At 42.4% G+C, this 26,939-nt stretch overlaps 1 protein-coding gene and 1 long non-coding RNA gene across 8 annotated transcripts in view; one reads left to right on the forward strand and one right to left on the reverse strand.

Moving 5' to 3' along the window:
- TANC2 (tetratricopeptide repeat, ankyrin repeat and coiled-coil containing 2) overlaps window positions 1-26,790 on the forward strand; it is a 381,836-nt gene extending 355,046 nt beyond the window's left edge. For 5 of the 7 annotated variants that reach the window (XM_049860883.1, XM_049860884.1, XM_049860886.1 and 2 more), the window contains 9 exons: window positions 3,689-3,822; window positions 4,989-5,112; window positions 11,143-11,318; window positions 11,626-11,758; window positions 12,321-12,350; window positions 13,197-13,288; window positions 15,473-15,619; window positions 18,046-18,146; window positions 19,797-26,790. In XM_049860883.1, the coding sequence (XP_049716840.1) occupies window positions 3,689-3,822; window positions 4,989-5,112; window positions 11,143-11,318; window positions 11,626-11,758; window positions 12,321-12,350; window positions 13,197-13,288; window positions 15,473-15,619; window positions 18,046-18,146; window positions 19,797-21,762 (2,903 nt within the window). In that variant the 3' untranslated portion in view covers window positions 21,763-26,790. The remainder of the gene's footprint in view (window positions 1-3,688; window positions 3,823-4,988; window positions 5,113-11,142; window positions 11,319-11,625; window positions 11,759-12,320; window positions 12,351-13,196; window positions 13,289-15,472; window positions 15,620-18,045; window positions 18,147-19,796) is intronic. The other 2 variants (XM_049860882.1, XM_049860889.1) reach the window with 1 other exon arrangement.
- LOC126062888 (uncharacterized) lies at window positions 22,041-26,939 on the reverse strand. The gene is made up of 3 exons (XR_007514164.1): window positions 26,782-26,939; window positions 22,244-22,323; window positions 22,041-22,119 (listed from the first exon to the last, which is right to left on the reverse strand). It is a non-coding gene; the product is annotated as an uncharacterized LOC126062888 (long non-coding RNA).

The following is a 26,939-nucleotide window of genomic DNA, read 5'->3' on the forward strand; positions in this document are numbered from 1 at the left end:
TTCTCCCCGCTCCAATACCAGTCGCTGCCTCCCGGGGACTTCTCCTACCGGCTGCGTCCCACGCCGCCCGCGCGACCCGGATGGTCACCTTCCCGGGGTTAGTTCAGGGGGTGGAGCAACTCTCCGTGTTTATGGCGTACCTGCGTGCAGTCCAAATCCCTGTGGGACGGTTCCCCGGCTCGGATGCTACTCTTTCTGCTCCAAGATCAGTCACTGCCTCCCGGGGACTTCTCCTAACGGCTGCGTCCCACGCCGCCCGTGGAACCGGCTAGTCCCCCTCCCGGGGTTAGTTCAGGGGGGTGGAGCAGGTCTCTGTGCTTGTGCCGTACCTGACTGGTATGCTGGCTCCAGGCTCTGGAAACAATCGCTGCTTCCCCGTATTAGTTCGTTCTCCGTCTCTAAATCTGTGTTTGTTGTTCAGGGTTCGTAGATTGTTATGTATGTGATCGATTCACTTGTTTTTCCGTGTCTTTGTTGTAAGAGGGATCCGAGGTAGCGTCTGCCTAGTCCGCCATCTTGGCTCCGCCTCTCCCAACCAACTCTTTTTGATACAGTGACTTTGTGTATTCCTTCCCATCTTGTTTTGATGTTTCCTGCATTGTTTAATAATTTCCTCACAGAATCCTTCAAAATTGCAACTCGAGGCTTAAATTTTTTCTTCAGTTCTTTGAGCTTGAGAAATGCCGAGCATATTCTTCACTTTTGGTTTTCTAACTCCAGGTCTTCACATTTTCTAACTTCTGGGTCTTTCATTATAATACTTTGTCTTCTCCAGCCGCCCTTTGAAATCTTCTGTTCAGCTCTTTTACTTCATCATTTCTTCTTTTCGCTTTCACTACTCTATGTTCAAGAGCAAGTTTCAGAGTCTTTTCTGACATCCATTTTGGTCTTTTCTTTCTTTCCTGTCTTTTTAATGACCTTTTGCTTTCTTCATGTATGATGTGTTTGATGTCATTCCACAACTCATCTGGTCTTCAGTCATTAGTGTTCAGTGCATCAAATCTATTCTTGAGATGATCTCTAAATTTAAGTGGGATATATTCAAGGTCGTACTTTGGCTCTCGTGGACTTGTTCTAATTTTTTTCAACTTCAACTTGCACTTGAGCAATTGATAGTCTATTCTGCAGTCAGCCCCTGGCCTATTTCTGACTGATGATATTGAGCTTTTGCATCATCTCTTTCCACAGATGTAGTCGATTTGATTCCTGTGTATTTCATCTGGTCAGGTCCACATGTATAGTCACCGTTTATGTTGTTGAAAAAAGGTATTTGCAGTGAAGAAGTTATTGGTCTTGCAGAATTCTATCATGCAATCTCTAGCATCGTTTCTATCACCAAGGCCATATTTTCCAGTTACCAGTCATTCTTTCTTTGTTTCCAGCTTTCACATTCCAATCACCAGTAGTTACCAGTGCATCTTGATTGCATGTTTGATCAATTTCAGACTGCAGAAGTTGGTAAAAATCTTCAATTTCTTCATCTTTGGCCTTAATAATTAGTGTGTAAATTTGAGTAATAGTCATGTTAACTGGTCTTCATTATAGTCATATGGATATTATCCTATCACTGACAGCATTGTGCCTCAGGATAAAAAAAAACCCGAAAACCCACTGCCATCGAGTCGATTCCGACTCATAGCGACCATATAGGACAGAGTAGAACCTGCCCCATAGAGTTCCCAAGGAGCCCCTGGCGGATTTGAACTGCCGACGTCTTGGTTAGAAGCCATAGCACTTAACCACCACGCCACCAGGGTTTCCTACTTCAGGATAGATGTTGGAAAAAAAAAATTTTCTTTTTTTTTTTCACGAAAAATGTGACACCATTCCTCTAATTTGTCATTCCTGGCATAGTAGACCATATGACTGTCTGATTCATAATGGCCAATACCAGTCCCTTTCAACTCACTAATGCTTAGGATATCGATCTTTATGCATTCTGTTTTATTTTTTCTAACTTTCCTAGATTCATACTTTGTATATTCCACGTTCCTATTATTAATGGATGTTTGTAGCTGTTTCTTCTCATCTTGACTCATGCCGCATCAGCAAACGAAGGTCCTGAAAGCTTGACTCCATCTACATTGTTAAGGTCAACTCTACTTTGAGGACGGACCTCTTCCTCAGTTTTCTTTTGAGTGTTTTCCAACCTGAGGGGCCCATTTTCTAGCAGTTTATTAGGCAGTGTTTCGCTGCTATTCATAAGATTTTCACTGGCTAATGTTTTCAGAAGTAGACTACCAGGTCCCTCTTCTTAGTCTGTCTTAGTCTGGAAACCTGTCCACCATGGATGACCCTGCTGGTATTAGAAATACAGGTGACATAACTTCCAACACCACAGCAACACACAAGCCACCACAGTAAGACAAACTGACATACACGTAGGGAGAGATGGACTTAGTAGAATGTATATGTCTTAGTCATCTAGTGGTGCTATAACAGAAATACCTCAAGTGGATGGCTTTAACAAAGAGAAATTTATTTCTTCAGAGGAAAGTAGGTTAAAAGTCTAAACTGAGGGCATCAGCTCCAGAGGAAGGCTTTCTCTGTCAGCCTTCTCATCCATCATCCCCCAAATTAGGAGTTTCTCCATGCAGGGACCCTGGGTCCAAAGGATACAGTCTGCTTCTGGTGCTGCTTTCTTGGTGGTATGAGGTCCCCCCTCTCTGTTCACTTCCCTTTCCTTTTTATCTCTTGAGAGATAAAAGGTGGTGCAGGCTACACCCCCAGGGAAACTCCCTTTACATTGGATCGGGGATGTGACCTGGGTAAGGGTGTTACAGTCACACCGTAATCCTCTTCAACATAAAATTACAATCACAAAATGGAGGACAACCACACAATACTGGGAATCATGGCATAATCAAGTTGACACATATTTTGGGGGGACACAATTCAGTCCATGACAGTATACCTTCAAATTCCTCCTTCTCCTATTGAAATGGTACTCACAGGATGAATAGGCAATCATAGAATCTCAACTGTATCAAAGATCTTAAATAATGGACAATGGAATAAAAGGAAGAATGTTTCTTGCTGCTGTGTCCCTTACGCTCACAATAGCTATTTTATGTCTCTGACTTCGTTAGTTTATACTCAGAAGAAAAGAGTTCGTCACACTTCTCTTACCTTTAAGACTATTACCTTGAATAATTCTGACCCCCATATAAAAATGGCTGCAAACGTACTAGGAACTTTTGACTCAACTAATGAAGAAAAAGAATGAAAACTGGCACAAGGGCCATACTGTAATTCCTGACTATGGTTCTCTAGGTTTCAGGGCCCAGGGATAGAGGTTGACCATAGGTGGCCATATCTCTACAAAGGCCCTTCTCTCAGGATGCCACCCATGCATAGACTAGTAGAAGGTTTGTAACTAGGAGAAGAGGCAAGCCAAAAGCAGAGAAGACAGGCTGGGTAGGAAAAAAGAAACCAAGTGAGTGTGATCAAAGGTGATTTTTCAGTAAATTTATCATTATGATGTCACTATCTATTGGGAGCCCATTTGAATGTTTTTCTTCATTATTTTTCTTTAAAAATTTCCTTTATGGAGAAAGCAGCTAAAATCCTTATTCTGGGAAATAAAATAGAAAAAACATTAATCAAACACAAATATACTGCTAATGCTTAGCTTGAGACTGGAGAGGCCAAGAGCCACCTATCCTCAGACTTTGTTCTTTGTCCTTAGCCCTGACAGCTGCAGCCGGAAGGGGCAAACTGGAGGTGTGCCGTCTGCTCTTGGAACAAGGAGCAGCAGTGGCCCAGCCAAACCGCCGAGGTGCAGTGCCTCTGTTCAGCACTGTTCGCCAGGGCCACTGGCAGGTAATCAGGACAGCTATTTGTAGTCCCTAAGACAAGAATGAGTTCTAGGTGGGAACTTCTGATGCAGAGAGCAAAAAATAAATAAATAAATAACAAAGTTGGAATTAATTTTAAACTCTCAGTATTCATTGAGTTTGAAGACTTAGGGCTTTGCTGTTAATCTGGTTAATTGAGAATATGGCAAAAAGTTAACATTCAAAATCATCATTATCATCAGTGTTGGATAGGACTAGCTACTTTTGTCTTGGTCGTAGAGTGACCTCCTCACATTTCATCATATCCACAGGTTCCCTGGAGGTCTCATTTCTCAGCAAATCCCTGCTAACCACTTGCTTATAGTATCTGAGACTTGCTAAAAGAAAGTGCAGTGTATGCAAATTCTAGTTATGCGATCTTTCCAGATGTTTGAATTCTGGATAATACTCACACGCTTAGGATGGAAAATAAAACAATGGTAATAATGTTTGGAAGTATTTGAGTAGAAAAAGGCCCTAAAAGACAAGCAGTGCTGAAGAGTTATCAGAGGAATTTTTGTTTTTTCCCAGCTTAGTCATAAATACTCACTGTGGGCACGTTTGCAACTACTCCCATGCAACTACTAAAAACTACTAGAGGTCAATAAAATGGCATTGACATAGGGGGTGACTTGTGTTGGAGCTTCCATTAAGGGATTGTTTAGTCTACATCTTAGCCTTTGTTATCTTAAATTCTTTTTTACTTAGTGGCTGAGTCAGACATTCAGAGTTGAATCCTTGTCATTTGGCTGTCCCTGAGAGAATCGGGAGGAGCACTGGTGGTGCAGTGGTTTAAGTGCTCAGTTGCTAACTGAAAGATTGGCAGTTCGAACCCACCAGCTGCTCTGCGGAAGGAAGATGTGGCAATCTGCTTCCTTAAAGATTTATAGCCTTGGAAACCCCGTGGGACAGTTTTACCCTGTCCTATAGGGTTGCTCGGAATCCACTCAACGGCAGTGAGTTTGGGTTTGAGAGAGTCAGATTAAATTGAATGGTACTAGGACTGTGCAGGTACTCATTGGGGGCTCTTGCAGTGGGAAGCTACATGTAGAGATTACTCACCTGCACAGCAGCAGGCATTCACACAGTGTGCATATGTCTTCTCAGCAGTCCCTCTTGGACTGATTGGTCTCTGTTTCCCTGCACTTATAGATTGTTGATCTTTTACTCACCCATGGAGCTGATGTCAACATGGCAGATAAGCAGGGACGTACTCCCTTGATGATGGCCGCATCTGAAGGCCACCTAGGAACTGTGGACTTTCTACTTGCACAAGGTTAGTCCTGGGATGCCAGCACTGGGTGGTCAGTGCCCAGAATAGCCCCGCTGAACGCATGATTTCCAATGATGGATTCCAGGAAATGTTAAAAACTCATATTATTAATTCAGTGGTTAGAAAATGAAAGACTGTCTCCTCTCCTCTTACAAACAGTTTAACCCTTCTAACTCTTGACTTTTTCGATTTCCTTATGGCTTGAAGGATTTTTTATATTCTTATCAAATTAACATATTCCAAAGTCTTTAATTCAAATCAATAATCTCCAAACTTGGGTTTTTTTAGTGTACATTCAATTAATATTCATCTTCCAGGGATTGTATTTTGGCTTTGACTTTATTGATTCTTTTGTAAGCCTGCACAGGTAACATTTTTCTTGTATCCAATGAAGGCAGATAGAGGCTACAACAATTGTTGACAGTGGGACCTTATTTGAAGAATAAGCATATGATTATTCTGCTGTTGTAGTAAACTCCTTTTTACATTTCTCAACATCCACAAATTCTTGGTAAATGAGAAATAAAGGAGGTTGTGGTCGCACCACCATCATAAAGCATTTCAAGCTCCTGTTAATTTCTGTGACCTCTCTCACCTGTGCAAAATAGTGATGGGTGATGGCGGACCTCTGTAGTGCAACATAACAATTGTACATATGTATGTACCTAACATCAGACTCCCACAACATATGACTCCCAAAATATCTGATGCAAACACTGACAGAATTGAAGGGACAAATAGTTCTACAGCAATAGTTGGAGACTTCAATACACCACTTTCAACAGTAGCCAGAACATCTGGAAAAAAGACCAGTAAGGAAATAAAGGATTTGAACAACACTATAAACCAGCCATACCTAACAGACATATATAGAACACTCTACCCAATAACAGCACAGTACACATGCACGTGGGTTATTCTCCAGGATAGGCCATATACTAGGTCACAAAACAGGTCTCAGTACATTTATAAAGATTGCAGTCATACAAAATAACTTCTTTGACCACAGTGGAATGAAAGTAGAATTAAAAAAAGAAGGAAAACTGGAAAATACATAAATATGTGGAAATTAAACAACACTATTAAACAATCAGTGGGTCAAGGAAGAAATCAAGAGCGAAATCAGAAAATGCTTAGAGTCAAATATAAATGAAAGTATAACATACCAAAACTTACGGGATGCAGCAAGGGCAACACCTCAGAGAGAAATTTATAATGGTAAACATCTACATTTAAAAAGAAGAAAGATCTCACATCTATGACCTATCTTTACAACTTGAAGAACTAGAAAAAGAGAAAACTAAGCCCAAAGCTACCAGAAGGAAAGAAAAAACAAAGATCAAAGCAGAAATAAATGAAGTAGACACTAGAAAAACAATAGAGAGAATCAAATTAAAAAAAAAGAATACTGTGAACAGTTGTTTGCCAACAATTTAGATAACTTAGATGAAATGGACAAATTCCTAGAAACACATAAATTGCCTAAATTGACTCAAGAAGAAATAGAAAATCTCAATAGCCCCATAACAAGTGAAGAGATTGAATCAATAGTCAGAAACTTTCTAATAAAAGAATAAGTCTTGAGCCAGATGGCTTCACTGGAGAATTCTACCAAACATTTATAGAAGTGGCATCAGTCCTTCAATGCTTCCAAAAAATAGAAGAGGGAACACATCCGAACTTTTTCTGTGAGGCTAACATTACCCTGATACCAAAGCCAGACAAAGACACCACAAGAAAAGAAAACTATAGACCAGTATCCCTTATGCATATATAATATATATATATAAATGTAAAAATCCTCAACAGAGTACTACCAAACCAAATCCAACAGCATATTAAAAGGATTATACACCGTGATCAAATGGGATTTATTGCAGGAATGCAAGAGTTGTTCAACATTAGAAAGTCAGTTGGCGTCATACACAACATTCATAGAACAAAGGAAAAGAACTACATCAATTCAGAAAAAGACATTTGACAAAATCCAACACAATTTCATGATAAAAAATGCTCAACAAATTAAGAATAGAAGAAAATTTTCTCAATATGATTAAGGGGATTTATGAAAAACCTATAGCTAACATCATACTCAATGGAGAAAGACTGAAAATTTTCCCCTTAAGATCAGGAGGAAGACAAAGATGCCCACTCTCACCATTGCTATTCAGCATTGTACTAGCCAGGGAAATTAGACAAGAAAAAAATTCAAATCAGAAAGGAAGAAGCAAAACTATCCCTCTTTGCAGAGGGATACTATATATAAAAAATTCCAAAGAATCCACACAAAAATCCACTGGAGCTGCTAAATGAATTTAGCAAAGTGACACATAAAAATCAGTTGGGTTTTTACACACCAGCAATGACCAATCTGATAAGGAAATTAAGAAAATTCCATTTACAATACAATCTAAAAGAATAAAATATACATAGGAATAAATTTTACCAGGGAAGTGAAAGACTTGTACACTGAAAACTATAAAACATTGCTGAAGACCTAAATAAATCGAAAGACATTCCTTGTTCATTGATTGGAAAGCAAATTGTTAACATATTAATACTACCCAAAGCAATGTGTAGGTTCAATGCAATCCCTGTGAAAATTCCAACAGCCTTCTTTGTAGATATTTAAAAAACCAATCCTCCCAAATAACCAAAGAAATTTTGAAAAGAATAAAGTGGGAGGACTCAACACTTCCCAGTTTTAGAACATACTATAAAGCTACAGTAGTCAAAATAGTTCAGTGCTTATGTAAGGATAGACATATAGAGCAGTGGAATAGAATTGAGAGTCCAGAAATAAATCATATAGTCAAATGATTTTCAACAAGGGATTCTTGTCCATTCATTGGGGAAAGAACAGTCTCTTCAATAAACGATGCTGGGACAACTGGATCTCTATGTGCACAAGAATAAAGCTATATCCCCACCTCACACCATAATGAAAACTAACTCAAAATGGATCAACAACCGAAATATAAGAACTAACTTACATGAAACTTTTAGAACAAAACTAGGGTAATTCTTCAGTACTTAATTTTCAACAGTGGATTCTTAGATGTGACACCAAAAGCTAAGCAACAAAAGACAAAATAGATAAATTGGACCTTATCAAAATTAAAAACTTTTGGGCATCAAAGGACTTTATCAAGAAAGTGAAGAGATGGTCTACAGAATTGGAGAAAATATTTGGGAATCATATAATAAATAAGGGCTTAATATCTAGAATACATAAAGAGCTTCTCCAACTCAACAGCAAAATAACAACCCAATCAAAAAAATGAGCTAAGGACTTGAATAGACATTTCATCAAAGAAAAGAAAAGATGCTCAATGTCATTCGTCACTAGGGAAATGCAAATCAGAACTACAATGAGCTGCCACCACTACCCCCTACTAAAATGGGTTTTATCAGAAAAATGGAAAACAGTGTTGGCAAGGTTATGAAGAAACTGGAACCCTTACCCATTGCTGGTGGGATTGTAAAATGGAGCAGCTTCTGTGGAAACCAGTTTAGTGGTTCCTCAAAAAGTTAAAGAGTTACCTAGCAATTCCACTCCTAGGTTTTTATCCAAAAGACATGAAAGTAGGAACTCAGCAGGTACCTATACACCAGTGTCCATTGCAGCATTATTCACAGTAGCAAAAAGGTGGAAACAACCCAAGTGTCCATTAACAGATGAGTGGATAAACAAAATATAGTAGATATATATAATGGAATATTATTCAGCCATAAAATGGAATGAAGTGTTGATAAATGCTATAGCATGGATGAACCTGGAAAACTTTATGCAGAGTAAAATAAGTCAGAGATTAAAAGACAAATATTACATGATCCCATATATAGGAAATATATAGAATAGGCACATGCCTAGAGACCAGATGTATTAGTGGTTTCCAGGGGTGGGTGGAAGGGAAGAAGAATTATTGCCTAAGGGGTACTGAATTTCTGTTAAGGGTGATTGAAAAATTTGGAAATGGATAGTGATGGTTGTACAACACGGTGAACGCAATTCATGCCACTAAATTGTACACATAAATGTGGTTAAGATGGCAAATGTCTTACTATATATATTTTACCACAATAAAAAAATTCTAAGTGATCGAAAGTATTGAGATAAATAAGTGCATATTAGCTATGATTGAAAAAAAATTATAATTACCCTGGCAGTAGTTTGAATATTAGAGTTGATGAAGGAATTATAAAGAGCCAGATCAGTTAGGAAGCCATTATAATAGAATAGGTCAGAGGTAATGAGCCAAAGGTAGTAGCTGTCAGAATAGTACAAAAAGGCCACAGTGCACGAAATACATTTTTTATATAAAGACTGATTTGATGTAGGAAATTAAAAAAAACAGAAGAATTGAAGATAACTCCAAAGTTTTAAGATGGATGTTTGGGAGAACTGCATTAGATTCCCCATTAACTGCTTGGGGAAGAGAAAAGAGAGGAGAAAGATTACAAATTGAATTTTCAAAGTCTTGAACATATTATGGGTTTATTTCATACGTATCTCCTTTTAACATCTTAAATTCCAGCTTTTCTTTTGTTTGGAGAATCAGTTTATCTGTAATATACATCTAAAACCTTATCCTCTGCTTTTTCTACCACTGGAGTCTTTGTCCAGGGAGTTTATAGATGTCAAATCTGAGACAATTCCTTGGATTCTGACCCATATTCAAATTCATTCCATGTTAGATTCAGTGGTTTAATTGCCAACAAGGCCACTATGAAAAGATAACCCAGTACATACATAGGTCTCATCAGAGTTTGAGTTATGGTATCTCCCAGCCCTTTATTAAGCCACAAACTCTGGCTGTCTTACCTCTAGGAATACAGTTAGGCCAGATAGCGAGTTCTTAGAACCTAAACTTGGATGTAGCAGATCCTAAGCTGGAGCTAACATCTGAATCCTCTCCAGCTAAGGAGGAAGCCTGGACAGTGTCCCATACATAGTAAATTGATCTCTATTTTAGTTAGTAACTATGTTATGACATGCTAACTATGTGAAAAGAAGTATTTTAGGTATTCTTCAAAACTAACAAGGAAGTGATAAGATTCTTTGCCATCCAAGAGCTTACAGTCAAAGCCTAACCAAATGTATATTGAATTTTAGAATAAATACAAAACAGCATATCAAGTATGCTTGATCCTTGAAGATGAAAATAGAAGGGCTGAAAGGAAGCAGATGCAGACTATAAAAGGTGTTAAGAAAGTGGAGATGACGTTCTTACAGAAGGTTGACTAGCTTAAGTAAGCTCTGAATTTCATTTGTGGCCTGGGCTCGGTATCCTCCCATAAGTCTGTTTCCTCCTCTTTCTAGGGAGGAAAAATCAGGTTGGTAGTATCACCAATGATAAACATGTACCGAGCTCCTATCTTACGAGAATCTCTCAAGGAGTTTACCCTATTGTAAATGGAAGACTTCAGTGGATTCAGAAAATATTCACTGAGAATTTATTACATGCAAGTGGGATACATAGATAACAGAGTAAGGTGATATATGTCAAACAGATTCAAGATGAGGTAACAGTGAACTAGAAGCTTCTTGAAGTCAGTGGACTTGAGGTGGTTCCTAGAGAATGAGTAGAAGTGAGGCAAGTTATGGAGCGAGAAAAGGTATTCCACACATGGAGCAACAGAACCAAAAGTGAGGATACAGGAATATTTATAGTAGATTCTAGAGGCAGTGAACACATCCCTCTGGCCAAAGTAGAGAATTCTCACAGGGCAGTAAAAAAACTTAAGGATAGAGAGTAAACTTGGGGATAGATTATGTGGAGAACCTTGAATACCCAATAAAGCATCTAGACTCTATTCTTGAGCTACTTGTAGGATTCGTCTCCCCGCTACACACACATACACACACACAGTTTTATTGAGATATAATTGACACACCAGGATCAGTCTTAAAATGGTAATCGTTCAGAAACAAAAGACATTCTTTAGCAGAATCTATACCTTAAGTACTAGCTTTCCCTCCTGCTATGAATGTTCGTGTTTCCTCAGTCCTGTTATCACTTGCTTTTGTAGGTGCCTCCATAGCTCTAATGGACAAAGAAGGACTGACAGCCCTCAGCTGGGCTTGTCTGAAGGGTCATCTCTCAGTGGTACGCTCTCTAGTGGATAATGGAGCAGCCACAGACCATGCTGACAAAAATGGCCGCACCCCACTGGATCTGGCAGCTTTCTATGGTGATGCAGAGGTGGTGAGTGCTTTTAAACAAGCCTCAGGGTAGTAGGGATAGGGAAGCCTTCCCATCCATATTATCTGGAGTTGAGGGTAGAGTGATGTTTTGATGAATCCTGATACAAAGTTCCCAAGTCTATACCTGCTAGAGGGCAGGGATATCCAAAACACCATTAAAGACCAAGAATATGGCTAAAGCCTGAAATACCATGGCTGCACAGCCTAGTTCAGACCAGCAGTTGAATAAAGAAGGGGCAGGCGACAGCCAGGGCCCTCAGAGGAGCAATAGCACCTGTGTTAACTGCTCTGCTTGGTCCATGTTCTAGGTCCAGTTCCTGGTGGATCACGGGGCCATGATCGAGCACGTTGACTACAGTGGGATGCGCCCTCTGGATAGGGCAGTGGGGTGCCGGAACACTTCTGTTGTTGTCACCCTTCTGAAGAAAGGAGCCAAGATAGGTAGGAGAAGGGAAGAAGGTGTTGGCCATCTGTGCCCAGGGGCCAGACTGGTCCAGCGGTCTGGCTACCCTGGGTGTTTTGTGTGAGTGTATATATAGTTTCCCTTCTGCCCTGGCCCAATTACTGTCCAAGTGAACAGAAAGGCTCTTGGCCCAGAGAAAGTACCATCTGAGCCACGATTTGCAGCACCGTGTGTCTAAAGTCACATGGATATCTGCCATGCCCCTAGTAGCCTTAGTGAGGAGGCTGCTCTGACCTTGAGCATATCTTAGTGCTAATGCCTCTGCCCCAGCCCACCCTGTAAGCATCCTGGATCCCTGCACTGCTGTGAGCCTTTGCTTTCCCTTGCTGTATATGTGCTTCAGACTCTGAAGTCCCTGCTGCTGCTGCCCCAGCTGCTCCCTGATCCCACAGACATGTAGACAAGGGTTGGCTGATACGCTGGCTTTTTTGCTGCCTGCCTCTCACTGCTGCTTTTTCCTTCTTTTTTTTTTTTTTTTTCACCTTCATCCATTTTTTTTCCCCCTCTCCTACAACTTTTTGTTTTCTCCTTTCTTTGAAGGTTGTCAGACGTTACCGAGTCGCCCACGAGGTATATTTCACCGCTGTCAGCATCAGGCGTGGTCTGATGGCTTGGTCAGCTTTGCCTTCTCCTCTTTGATTTAGCCTGCATGAGTTCCCTACACCTCTAATCTTTTAATTTACTTCACCTTAAAAGAAGATTTTTTTAATGACTGTTGTAGAGAATAACTTGAACTATTGATAACTAACCCTGAAAAGCTTAGTTGGTAACTAATTCAGGTATCTATAAACTAATCAATATAACCTTTTCTTTCGTTTTGTGGGTAAAGTAGCCCTCAATAATGTTGACTTGTTTCATGTCTGTTTGGTATTTGAACTGTGCTCCTGGTTCAAAGTGAATCCCAGGGAGTCTTGTTTGGTACTTACAAATTCAGGGAGCCTTTTTTTTTTTAGTCTTTAACAGTTTCCCCTCTGAAAAGTACATATTTCAAAATTAAGAGACTAAACAGCTGGGGGATTTGAGTCCAAGAGTCTAAAGTAAGTTACCTTTTTGGATTTTTAAAATTTTTCTCAATGACATTTAATGTCGACCTCTTTTCCCAATTTCATTATTAAAATAACTCCAAACTAAGCCATCAACTGCCTAAATGCAACACACAGGCTTTGCTGCCCTCCTGTGGTGCACGCTCAGACAGTTCAGATATTCTTATTTTAAGGTGAATACAAATCTAATGCAGCTTCTTGGCAGTGCTAGTCACTGAGATACTCCCAGGTCTAAAAGATGAAGAAGAAATTACTGTGGAGCAAGTTGTTCTCTCAGCAGAAATTTCCCCAGGATGTTTTTTTTTTTCACCTAGCTTCCTACCACCCTTACATTGTATGAGTTTTTACCCATCATGCATCCTGTACACTACAGGTCCAGCCACATGGGCGATGGCCACCTCCAAACCAGACATCATGATCATCCTGTTGAGCAAGCTGATGGAAGAGGGGGACATGTTTTATAAGGTGAGAGAATGAAAGAACAAAGTTTCCTCAAAACCAGCCACTGACTCTACCCAGGTCTTGACAGTTTGCATCCTTGGTTCTAGAGGCAAGGGGAGAATGCCATCCCTCAGCATATAATGGGCTCATAAGATGGGAATCCTGGGATTTTTGCCTTCCCATCAAGACAGTAAGAGTATCCTACACATGCCTGCAGCTGATAAACCGAAGGATCTAGTTTTACCTGGTCATGAATGGGTGGTCCATGACATGGCTTTTACATGGAATCTGCTAAGTAGGATCTGGAAACTCATGGGACAAATAAAAGCAAAATTATGTAGTAGAGATATTTCGCACCTGTGGGGAAAAAGACACTGATCTTAGCTTTAATATTTAATGTATATATATTTATATAGCTTAAAAAGTCTATAGTAATAATAGCTTATCAGCATCCCTGCGTAAGATAGGGAAACCAAGGCAAATAGCAATTATAAGATTTGCTTGAAGTCACTCACTGACAACAACAAAAAAATGTATGGAGTCTTTTTGTACTCAAAATTCAAGCTGAAGGCTCTATACCCTAATACAAGCAAACTCCCATGGCCTATAGGAAATCCCTTAAAGAACACTCCATGTCAGAATCATCTCATTGTGTTAAGGTTAGCTGGATCTTCTCTTGAAGATGAATACAAATCCAACCTAGCTTCTTGGCAGTGGGTGTCACTAAGACATCCCCAGGCCTAAAAGATGAGGAAATTGTTATTAAGCACATTGTTCTCCTCTTGTGGCAGAAGTATACAGAGTTCCTGGGGGCAGGGTTGTATTGCCAAATGCCCTTTGAGTGACAGTTATGGAAACCTAGGGCTCTTAGACTTTCAGGAAACTCAAGTCCTGACCCAACCAAAATTTCACATGACTTCAAAGAGGAATCTCATCAATCTAGGTATCAGTGCCATTCTGGAATCTACTCTCAAGAATCTAAGCCCTGGTTATTAACATAACTCTGGTGTTATAATGCAGAGTCCTATCTCCTAATGACACTAGGCAGAGCTACTGCTGTTCTCACCAAGAATTCTACCTTGGAAGACTTCAAATCTGTCCTTAGTGAAAAGTGCTGAGGGGAAAATAAAAGAGTGGTATCCTGGTGGGATTGCAGCTATACAGAAGGAATGGAGGTGATAAAGATCAGCTAAAGGGGTAGGAGTTGCCTCCTGTGTCTTTCTGGACTCAGCTTGCAGATTTTCAGATACAAAAAGTAAGAAAAGTTCAAGCCCCCTGTGGTTGGTACCCTAGTTGGTCCTAGATTTGCTTCATCTTAGAAAATCCCTCCTACAAAGTTAGATGGAATCACAAATTCCAAACTTCACTTCTTGACTACCTCCCCACCCCATGCCTTTTCCAAAAATGGGAGAAATTGGTTAATAATATTTTATCCCATGAGATTAGGAAAGCAGCAGCTAGGCTGTGGTAGGCTCTCAGCAGCTAGACTCTTCCTTTTTGAGGAAGGGAGTGACGTCTTCTAGAGGGCTGGCAAGATGGAACATCAAACAAGAAAAGAGAGTTCTCCAGACAGGTCAGAAATTAAGAAAGTAATAACTTTAGAATGCTTGGGACTAAGAAATGAAATGTGTCCCAGGGAGATCAGTTCAAAAAAGCTCCTTTGAAATGAACAAGGTCAGTCCCTTTAGAATCCAGTCGGGAAGCTGAGGGCCAGGGCTTCTCATTAGCCAAGGCTTTATTTTTCTCGTTTGTATCTTGGGTATGCACTTTAGTATTGCCTTTCCTACCGGGTGAGTTTCCTGCAGAAAAGACTTGGCCCTTCTTCTCTCACCATCAGGGCCAGAGAGTTACTCCCTAGGCTGCTGTTTGGGAAGAGTAACCCTTAGTGTGAAGGATCCCTGATGGCACAGTGGTTAAGCACTTGGCTGCTAACCAGGTCAGTGGTTCGAGCCTATCAGCCACTCCACGGGTGAAAGATGTGTCAATCTGCTTGCATAAAGATTTGCAGCCTTGGAAACCCTATGGAGCAGTTCTTCTCTGTCCTGTAGGGTCGCTATGTGTCAGAATTGATGAGACGGCATCGGGTTTGGTTATTTGTTTTTTTAACCCTTAGTGATAACTGCTGAGAAGAGGAAGGGAGTGGGGACCAAACTTCCTCAGCTGCTCACCAGACCAATGGTGTGTTTTGCCATCTTGTACCCCCATTAGAAAGGTAAAGTAAAGGAAGCTGCCCAGCGCTACCAGTACGCTCTGAAGAAATTCCCTAGAGAAGGGTTTGGTGAGGACTTGAAAACCTTCCGGGAACTAAAGGTGTCACTCCTCCTCAACCTCTCTCGATGTCGCAGGAAAATGAACGTAAGTCCCTCTCATCCCAACTCTTTCTGCAATCCTGGAAGTTGACAGTCCGTGTCACTCACTAGCTTTTACCAAGCCCCTGAAATCCTTCTCTGCCCTATTTGGAACTTGGTTGTCCTTCACAGAGCACTGACATTTGCAATTTGAAAGAAATCAAGTCTAAATACAATCTGTATTTCAAAAAAGTTAATCCTGGAAGTACTTCATAGCTTTCTGAATTTTCATAATTGCCACTCCAAAGTGATTGGAATTTCATCATCCCCCCAAATCAGTTTTCTGATCTTTGGGAAGAGGTGAGAGCAGTGGTCACAAGAATTCCAACTTCAATTGGATATGAATTGTAACCATTCCCTTCCTTTCTAGCAGACTCTTAGTCATTTAAGGAAGGGCTAGAAAGTGGATTCAGGACCATGGACTTCAGGGTTTAATATCTAAGGCTAATCTTGAACTTTTCACATCTTTCCTTATCTCTTTATTCCAGCATGCCATGTTCCTTCTTGTCCAGAAGGGAATCTTAGACCTCTCCCTGGTCCTTTATTATCTCCCAAGTGGTCCCTGGGCTTTCTTGCCTACCTTGTAAACACAGTCTCTGATGCCCTCAGCTGCTGTTCCCTTGACGTGCAGACACTGCGCTCAGATACGCAGAATAGCCAAGATCATTTCAGGAATCTCTGACACCCACCAGCCTGAGGTCTCACAGTTCCTCAGGAGATAGAAATGATCCAAGCCAAAGAAGAATGTTGGTCAATAAAGAACTCAGCTATAAGAAGCAAGATTTGAGCCTCAGTGGCAAGAGATCTGCTGTCAGTTCCAGAAAGATGATTTGTGTTTATGAGCTCATGTCATCTAAAACCTGGCAGTAAAAAGGGCCATGATATACACTTGGCTGTCTCAGAGGACACAGTTGTGACCCTAAGAGGCAGAGTTGCCCCAGGGCACCCGGGGAAGGGAGGGAAGCTTGGAGGAAAGCAGTGAGGGTCTTATGCTTATGGTTTCCTCTGTGAAACAGAAGAAACCACACCAAGGGTGTCCTGTGACGCCAGCTAGTGAGAATGAGACAAAGCTCAGAGGCTGCTGTCAACCTGCTGACTGGCTTCTTTTTTCTCTAACAAATAATCTACTTCTTAAAAATACTGTAATCTTCCCAGAAAGAGCGATTGTCCCAAAAGAAGAAATAAGAGGCTAAGAGTAGGAAGCAAAGTGGGGATAGAAGATGACCCATATAAACACGGAATGCTTTTTCTCTAGGTCCACATTTGTTCAGAAACATGATAATCACTTACCACGGACCAGCACTGTGCTAAGCAGCAGAAGTCTGACTTCTGTAGAAAATTGCCTATTATTTTTTTTAACTATTACCTATGCCCCAGGGCCTTTGTTCTGCCTAAGATCTTGTGTTCTGCCTTAGGATTCACTAGTATAAGCAGAGTCTACTGTGCTATATTATGGCTTTAACATTGAAAGAGAAGAAAAACCTACCCTTCCAGCTTAGTATTTAAGGGTCTTTTAAAACCATGGACCCTGTTTAGTCAATTTTGTTCCCCTGGTCACTGTTCCCAGGGATTCTCAGAGCAAGGACAGATAGCTCTGATGTTGTTCCAAGGAGCCACGTTGATCAAGAGGACGGGATAGCACAGACCCCAGTCACGGCCAGGGCCCCAACTGCTCCTCTCATTTTATTTTGATCTTAAATGTTTCCTAAATATGGAACCACTTCAGAGGAGGAAAAAGCCAGAAAAATTTCTGTGAAATAGAAAGGAAATTACCATCTATTGAGCATCTGCTACATGCAAAGACTGTGTACAGTGCTTTTAAATGGCTTATCTCATTTAACCCGACTTGTGAAGTGGGTATGAATGACAAAATATTACAACACACTCTGAAGGGTTATGACGCAGACCAAAGATTTGAGCCCATCTCTCTGACATCCCTACACCATCTAGCCTCCACAGGTAGTGCATTTCCCCTTTACACAGACACCATCCTTCTGAATTTCAGTTGACCCTTAGAAAGCCCAAGTGGTTGCAACAAGAAGATGTGAAGGGTAGGATGAGGGTCCATGTGAGGTGTAGATGTGTGTGTGTGTAGCGCATACATGCACATGTAACGAGTCTAGTTTCCAACTTCAGGAGTTTTATTGTGAAGGGTTGACATGTAGTTTCTGGGCCAGAAAGAGGGCAAATTAAAAATATTTTAATATTTTTGGACAAAGATTTCAGTGAGTGATTACAGGGCCACACAGGGCAAAGGCAGAAGAAACTTTCAGTCTGTGGGCCACATGGCTAAAGCCATGTCAGGCATGTCAAGAATCCCAGGCGTTCCATCCATAAATGTCAAAGAAATGTACATATTATTTGTTTTATTCCCAAGTTGTCTATTTTTCATATCTCTTGAATGACTCATTTGCACACCTATTGTAATGACAGGATTTTGGAATGGCGGAGGAATTTGCTACTAAGGCCCTGGAGCTGAAACCGAAATCTTATGAAGCTTACTATGCAAGAGCAAGGGCAAAACGCAGCAGCAGGTGAGGAGAGAGAGAGAGGGTGAAAAGCAAGAGGTCTCTTTTCTAAAACTACAGCCAAGACAATGCAGGCCACCCTGGGGCATATGTGCCCAAATATCTCTGTCCCTGAGGACTTTCAGGGCCAAGCTTTGGGGATGGCCCACAGAGCACAGTACTCAGCTTAAGATTGGCAAATCCTCTGGGCTGTGGATACCTATAGCATTTTACTACGGGAGAAAAACGTTTTTCCATTGTTGGAGAATTGTACCTTCTTCCAAGAAGCCTCTACTATATCTCAATCATTTTTCAACCCCCAAAGCAGACATCATAAAGAGACACCTCTTAAAGAAGAGGTCATTTAAGCAAAACATCCTGCCACTCCTTTTAGAGGGAAAAATAGGATGGGTCACTTGCATCACAGGCTCCTCTTTCTTTTTCTGTAGGCACTTGGGGAATCCCTAGGTTATTTAGTCTTCCTTCTGGGGCTCTCCTCAAGTCTGGTGGCATCAGACCTCCTTTTCATCTAATGTCCCTGCATCACCACCACCACAGCACACACACACAGAGATAGGAAGAGCTCACTGCCAGGATTGAGAGGGCCCCAGGGAAGTACAATTCCTCATGCCCATCTGCTGCAGTTTGGCCACGGGGCAGAAGAGTCTCCAGAAGGACCTAGAACCTGCAGTCAGTGATCCTTCAACCCAGAATCTCCTACCCTGGATAACTTGTCACTGTCCTTGATGCCGCCTGCCCAGTGCCCCCAGCCTTCTCCCAAACTCTGCATGGGAAAGAATTGCTTCAGGCTCATGGCTGTCGCCGGGGAAGGGGTGGCGGGGGGAGGGGATTTGGTCCTGAAAATCAGACCCAAGTGGAGTGTAGAAATGATGGTGGCGATGATATTACTAGGCAGGGTAAAAAATTTATTAGAGAAGCTTAACTATCAAATTCTCTTTCCCTCTGGATTGTTCCTTTTCCACAAGGCCAATTGCCCCTTTTCCTAGCACTGTTTATGGAGAGAATGGGAATATCACTGACAGTTCATTTCCTCATTTGTAAACTAGAATCTCTTTGGGGTCTGCTTAGCTCCACGCCTGAGTTGCCTAGTCAGCAAGCCTCATACTTGCCCAGCTGTGATGTAGGAGAATGGAGAAGCAGCAGTGCTGTGGGTGAAGGGTAGAAAGAGCAGAGGACAGGGTTTTTGGCTAGGATGGAACAGGTCTGAAATTTGGAGCCAAAATATTGAGACTATAAAAAAAAAAAATTTCTGCTGGATCAGCAAGATTTTTAAATATTGTAGTTACCATTTTGTTCCTAAGCTACTTGACAGTGACCCTGTAAATGACAACCCCACCCAACCCCCGTATTGCCTGGTGTGCATCAGGACACTAAGAATCTTCCTGAAGGGCCTGGCTGGACAACACAATGGGGACATTTCTCCACTAATCCCAGAGAGGCCAGAAGGAAGGTGGAGGCCGAACGGGCTAGGGAATCATTCTGGACTCTTCTAGAATGACAGCCTACCTGTTTCCTTCCTTACAAATCAAACTAAAATCCTCAGACTCCCACAAATGCCACCACAGTTCTCTGAAATAGTGACCATGTTCTCAGTTCTTGGTAATTCCTGTTGATTCAGAATAACTCCAGTTCCTGTGTTTGCATTTTGTCAAGCAGACAGTTTACAGCAGCCTTAGAGGACCTGAACGAGGCCATCAAGCTATGTCCAAACAACCGTGAGATCCAGAGACTTCTGATGAGAGTGGAGGAAGAGTGCAGACAGATGCAACAGCAGCAGCAGCAGCAGCAGCCGCCGCCTCAGCAACAGCCTCAGCCGCAGTTACCAGAAGAAACAGAACCTGAACCACAGCATGAAGATATATACTCTGTACAAGATATATTTGAGGAGGAATACCTGGAGCAGGATGTTGAAAATGTTTCCATTGGCCTTCAGACAGAGGCTCGGCCTAGTCAGGGGCTACCAATAATCCAGAGCCCACCCTCCTCTCCGGCCCATCGGGATTCCACCTATATCTCTAGCTCACCTCTTGGCTCTCATCAGGTTTTTGACTTCCGATCCAACAGTTCTGTAGGTTCTCCCACTAGACAAAGCTATCAGTCCACCTCACCTGCTCTTTCTCCAACTCACCAGAACTCTCATTACAGGCCTAGCCCGCCACATACCTCCCCAGCTCATCAGGGTGGATCTTACCGTTTTAGCCCTCCTCCTGTGGGAGGGCAGGGCAAAGAATATCCAAGCCCTCCCCCTTCTCCTCTCCGTAGAGGCCCTCAGTATCGAGCCAGCCCTCCAGCTGAAAGCATGAGTGTCTACAGGTCCCAGTCTGGTTCACCGGTGCGATATCAGCAAGAAACAAGTGTTAGTCAGCTTCCTGGCAGACCAAAATCTCCATTATCCAAAATGGCCCAGCGACCCTACCAGATGCCACAGCTTCCTGTAGCAGTTCCCCAGCAAGGGCTCAGGCTACAGCCTGCCAAGGCCCAGATTGTACGAAGCAACCAGCCCAGCTCAGCAGTTCATTCAAGCACTGTCATCCCCACAGGAGCCTATGGCCAAGTAGCCCATTCAATGGCTAGTAAATACCAGTCTTCACAAGGAGACATAGGAGTAAGTCAGAGCCGGTTAGTTTATCAGGGGTCAATTGGGGGAATTGTAGGTGATGGGAGACCTGTGCAGCATGTCCAAGCCAGCCTGAGTGCAGGTGCCATCTGTCAGCATGGAGGGTTGACCAAAGAAGATCTTCCACAGCGACCTTCCTCAGCATATCGAGGTGGCATGAGATACAGCCAGACACCACAGATTGGGCGTAGCCAATCAGCATCCTATTACCCAGTCTGTCATTCAAAACTAGATCTGGAACGTTCCTCCAGCCAACTAGGTTCCCCTGATGTGTCACATTTAATCAGAAGACCTATTAGTGTCAACCCTAATGAGATCAAACCCCACCCACCAACTCCCAGGCCATTGCTACACTCCCAAAGTGTAGGCCTTCGCTTCTCTCCATCTAGCAATAGTATCTCATCCACCTCCAACCTAACTCCTACCTTTCGGCCATCTTCCTCTATTCAGCAAATGGAGATCCCACTAAAACCGGCATATGATAGGTCATGTGATGAGCTGTCACCAGTGTCTCCCACTCAGGGAGGTTACCCCAGTGAGCCCACGCGATCCAGGACCACACCATTTATGGGGATCATAGATAAAACAGCACGGACTCAACAGTACCCCCACCTTCACCAGCAGAATCGGACCTGGGCAGTGTCATCAGTGGATACCGTTATCAGCCCTACATCACCAGGCAACCTGCCTCAGCCTGAGTCCTTCAGTCCACCATCATCCATCAGCAACATTGCCTTTTATAACAAAACCAACAATGCACAGAATGGCCATTTGTTGGAGGACGATTATTACAGCCCCCATGGGATGCTGGCTAACGGGTCCCGGGGAGACCTCTTGGAGAGAGTCAGCCAGGCCTCCTCATATCCTGATGTGAAGGTGGCTCGGACCCTACCTGTGGCTCAGGCATACCAGGACAATCTGTACAGGCAGTTGTCCCGGGACGCTCGACAAGGGCAGACCTCTCCTATCAAACCAAAGAGACCATTTGTGGAGTCTAATGTTTAAAAGACGTTTGTTGGAGTGAGATCCGTATGTTTTCACTGCACATTTTCAGGCTTGGTTTCCACATTCAAGGTAGTTCTCTGGCTTAATTTCTCATGTAGTTTCTGTGTGGTGTTCAGAGGTGGCAGCCCACATGCTGAAATCCTTTGCATGCAGCCGACTGGGAAGCTGGCCTCCAAGGAGCCAGGACTTCAGTTTCTGTTGTCTGTGCCCCAGCCACATGCTCTCTCCCTCTCTTCAGATGCCAACAAGGAGATTTCCGTTCAGCGTGCTTTAACCCAGGGAGATCAGACACACTGGTCAGCTTTTTCCAGGAGACAATCGCTTTCACTGATGTTCTTGTTGTGTAAATGTCTTCTCCTTTAAAAAAACAAAAAATATAAGGTGTTGTTTGTTTTCTTCTAGGAACTTTAGAAAGAGTGTGATTCCCCCTGCCTTCTCATTCTTATCCAGTGTTATCCAAATAGCCAGCCCCAGTGCATACTTGTGCCAGTGGTCTTCTCCTCCGGACTGCCAGCTCCCACAGCCATCAGGTCTAGAATGTTCACTTAAATCACTGCTGGTCTTCATAGAGGGGTAAAAGAGTAGAGGAGTGAGATAGGAAGTAAGTGCGTTAAATCAGAAGAAAAAAAAATATATATATATATATAGTTCTTTGAAATGTCACTCCATTGATTTCTCAAGAGGCGTTTTAGAAAGATTTAGAAAACAGCTAGCTCTTTAAATATTTCAGTCAACCAGGGAAATTGGATGAGAACTGTATATTTTTAAAAAGAATTCACTGAGAATTATTCTCTAGGTTTTTAGCCAATAATTAACCACTAAAAGCTACTCATTTTCCCAGGTTGCAGGAAGGGATAAATAAATACATAGAAAGATTGTTCTGGATTCTCAGTGAAAAGGCAGTAGAAAATCTTAAAGGAACCTGTTTTTTAGATCCTGAGGCATCCTCGAGCATCGTATTCCACAAAAAGCAAATTCTTCCCAAAGGTTGACTGGTGCGGTAATCCTATTAGTTGATCTTTACCTAGAGCCAGACTTGGTTCTACTGGCCCTCTTTTTTAAACTCATATGATATATAGTGAAGAAATTGGTTCTTTGGGAAGCATATTGGATTCTCTTGGAACATAAGACCGATTCCCAGGGTTTCCACCCAGGATCGTTCCCTTCCATCCCAGATATTGTCTAATTCCATTAGAGAGCTATAGTTTCATTATCTGCTATTACAAGAATCATTTCTTTTTTTTTTTTTTTTCCTTTTCTAAGAGTGTTTGTTTGGGGGATGATATTTGAAAACCAAACACAGCAAAAAGTGTTTCAGGGTGAAGGAAGACCACTTCCCACCCTGTTTTCCAGCCCTGGGCAGGAGTATGTGAGATAGATAGGCTTTCTGGTCCAGTTACTCTCTACGCATTTTCTCCATCTTGTGGTCATTTGCAAACCCTACCTTTGAGTAATGGAGGCCAGCATTAGATGAATGGCAAGAACACAAAAACCAAAGCCTCACACAGGCCTGGTACTGAGTCATGTCACTTTTAAAACTAAGTAACCTAGCCAAGCAAACTAAACAGCAGAGAATCCGTTCTCTCTTATTAGGAATCATTCTGTTAATAAAGGGCTGCAGGAAGAGCAGCTTTCTGAATAAAAATCCAAATGTGACCAGACCTATTTGTAATAGGAAATGTCCTCTGAAAGGATCCTAAGATGTGGGAGCATGAAGCTGAGGTTGGGAACATTTCTAATTTTGATTGTGCCAAATAGATGGACCCCTGTGCCCCCAGGCCTGAAACAGGACTTGTCTCTGTGTGCTGGGAACAAACAGCTGTGCTGACTCAAGGCCCAGACTCTTCTCGCTCTCTCTGATCCTTAAGGACTGTCTTGTACTCAGCTAGACCCAGAGGGTGGCCATCAATGTTTGTCCTTCTCCCTCCCTCACTTTTCTCTCTCCCTCCTCCCAACCAAAGGTGAAATGTACAGCTATAGTATCAGCCTCTAGCCAGGACCCAGCAGCCTTTCAGCTCTTCTTTTGGCCAGGGCTCAGCCCTGTTGATCTCTTTTCATCTTGTCACTTTTTAACTGCTTTCTCTTACTGAGGAGCTGCTGTATTTTCAAGAATTGCTCATTTCTCTTAGAAAAGTGCCCCTGCTTATTTGGAACACCACACATACCACCTGCATTCACCTGTCTAGGTAGGTGAGCAGGTTGTGCAATTTTGCAAGTATGCACTGATACTGTTCTTCCCAGGGGTCTCTCTTTTTGTTTTCTAGAACAAACAGGAGACTTAGGGTCTGTGCCCTACTGGGCAAAACACCTAAAATGTCAACAGTCAGAATGCAATTCTTTTTTAGCCATTGTACGAGGGAGGAATATCACTATTGGGCGCCAGTTGTTTTTGAACAGAAAATGTCAACTGAACTCTTATTTGGGCAGGAGGCAAATTTTTCTTTGTAAGCAGACTGCCCTGTTCTGCTAGTGCACTGCCATGGTGTGATCTCAGTACTGCCTTTTAGAGCTCCCCCTCCCCCAGCAATACTTTCTGAATCAGTGTCTGGCTTCAGATGGGGGAACATTTTCAGTTGAAACTGGTAAGTTCCATTCACCCAATTCACATCGCCCTGAAATGGAGACAGTGGTGACAAACTTCAGCTTATAGGTTTCTCACCAACCTGTGTGTTCTGTTTGCCCAGAATTCTTGCACTAATAGGTTTCCATCACATCATGTCTATAAATGGGTGCACTTTACTGTTTGAATTTATAACTCTGATAAATACTGGATATTTAAGTGTGAGTAATGTCTTCATTAGAAAATAGGCAGAACTGCTCTTGTCTTAGTGTATTTTTCAAGAACAAAAAGAGGAAAAGAAAAATCAAGCAGTGGATCACAACATTTATAGCACAAGGAATGACTTGTATATAAGCATCGAAAAGATTAAGAATTTTTCAGTACAAAAAAAAATATTTGCAGTGATTTTAAAGTGCTTTTCCAGCAATTTTCTTAGGGACTCCTGAGACATGGTTACTTTATTTACTGGATCAGTAAGGTACACAATTAACAATTAAAATTAATATTTATTTACAAAGTAAAGGGAAAACCTGTGTAACATGAGAATTTGGCACGGACAAAATGGAGACCATTTTGTATCTGCTGTTGTATCTCGTCCGGGTTGCAGGCGTGCGCTATTAAAGTCCCAAGTTAATAGAGCACAAACCCTTCTTGTCCTCCTACGTGCCCCTCTTTTTAGATGTGTTTAACTTACTCGATGGCTCAGGAAAATCCCACTAGTTAGAATCATGTACAGTACCCAGGTTGTTGTCCAGATATACAAGTTGCTAGTTAGTTAAGCCTGGATTATTAAACACTTTTCCTAAATTATTGTAAACAGAACAGCTTAGAGAAAGGTATTCTCAGTCCTTATATTGTATAGTAGTTTATGAACCCCCTCTCTAAAGATTGGTATTTTTATATTTCAGAGATGTACCCAATAGAAAAAATACCAGTATCTAATATCCATAAGTATTTTTCCTTAGAATTTAGTCATGTACAGTGGGACATGTGGATGTCACCTGTGCTTCACCATACTTTACCACTAGGTGTCACTGTGGCTCTGCACCAGGCTTCTCTGGTAGCAAAGAATGGCAACATCTCTGGGGAGCCGCTTCCCAGGCAGCAGGCAGGCCCATAGGCTCACAGAGTTCAGGAAGAAGGGGACAAAGGCCTAGGAGGAGTTTTCACTCATCTGTGCCAGACAAGTGGCAAGACAAGCTATTTGAACACTACCTGCTTTGAACCTTTAGCCAGGCAGAGGCTGGAAGGAGGTTGATAGAAGTCCCTTGCTTTGGTAGATGAATGGGTATATAGAGGACCTCTTTCTTCCCCATGAGCACCCCTCCTCAGCAATTCTCACCTCCAACTCTTAAAATTCCAGAGGTGTCACAGTTGGGAGGTTTGATTCAAAGCCAGTTGCTCAGTGAGCCTTTGCCACAAAGTGGAAGAGAACCCCCAATGGGCAGGATATGCCCACCCCTGTGCCCAGTCTCCTATCGAGGCATTCAGTGCTCAGCAGCCTCGACCACCCCATTGTCTATTCTTGGGCTGCCTGCTGCTCTTATCCCAAGGGCTGTGCTGCCCTGTGACATGCTCATTGAGAGGTGTGGCTTGTTCTCCTTTTCCTCTAGGAATTCCATACCATCTACCATGACCAACAACATTGAACAAAGGGCTTAGGGGTAAGAGCTACCTACAAAGACGTGTCATGGAAACCTTCACCATGCAATGCCTTGAACTCAGCTCTGGCTGCTCCCAAGAAAAGGTGGCTGGCTAGGGGCCTGGACACAAGCACAATGGGGCTGGTGGAGCCACTGTGCAGAGCTACTTGAATAATCACTGGGTCTTCATCAACTCCTTTTATAATACAGACCACTCAAGGGCTGAAGTGTTGGTAACCTTCATTTCGGTGTCCAGTGCCTGACAGTAGCTGAACCACCGTGAGATGCTTGTGGCCACATGATGGCCACAGTCAGAGCTTTGAAAGTACCAAATGAATGCACAATTGGACACCAAAAATCAAGTGTTCCTTTCATGTCTCCTCACCCATATCATCTCATTTCTTTCTGCCAACTCTGTGATATCCACACTAAGCTGAGCTGTCAGGTTTTAGCTGGGTGCCAACAAAAGCAGGCCAGCATCGCTCTCATTTTTCAGATTGACCTACTCTGTGGAAAGGAAGTAACCTAGCTGCATTGTTTTTGTAGCACTTGCTGGCTGAATTTTTCTTTTGCTAATCACAAGAAAATCTGGTTAGGGGGACTCGGTCACTTCAGTCCCCAAGACCAGACAGTTAATTCTGGAAAATTCAGTACTTGAATGTACCTGCCTTATTGTGTCCCAGCTTAGCAGGGGGAGGGGGGCAGATAGAAGTGCTGGCTGTAGACCTCCACTTCACCCACAGGCTATTTTGGAAATCCGGTCAGTTACATTTCCTGTTCTGTTTGGTTGGGGTTTTGCTGTCCCCCGCCGCCTACCTTTGGCTGATTCCTGCTGAGTGGGGCCAGTTCCTTGTCAGGCTCAGGGCAGGTGCCATTCTCAGGCATGGCCTTCTTTCCATTCTAGCACAGCATCTTCGTCTCTGTTCTGTCTCCTCCAAATCCAAGATGATTTTAATTAGTACAGACATGTACAG

This window comes from Elephas maximus, chromosome 19 (assembly GCF_024166365.1).
Source record: "Elephas maximus indicus isolate mEleMax1 chromosome 19, mEleMax1 primary haplotype, whole genome shotgun sequence".
Classification (NCBI taxonomy): domain Eukaryota; kingdom Metazoa; phylum Chordata; class Mammalia; order Proboscidea; family Elephantidae; genus Elephas; species Elephas maximus.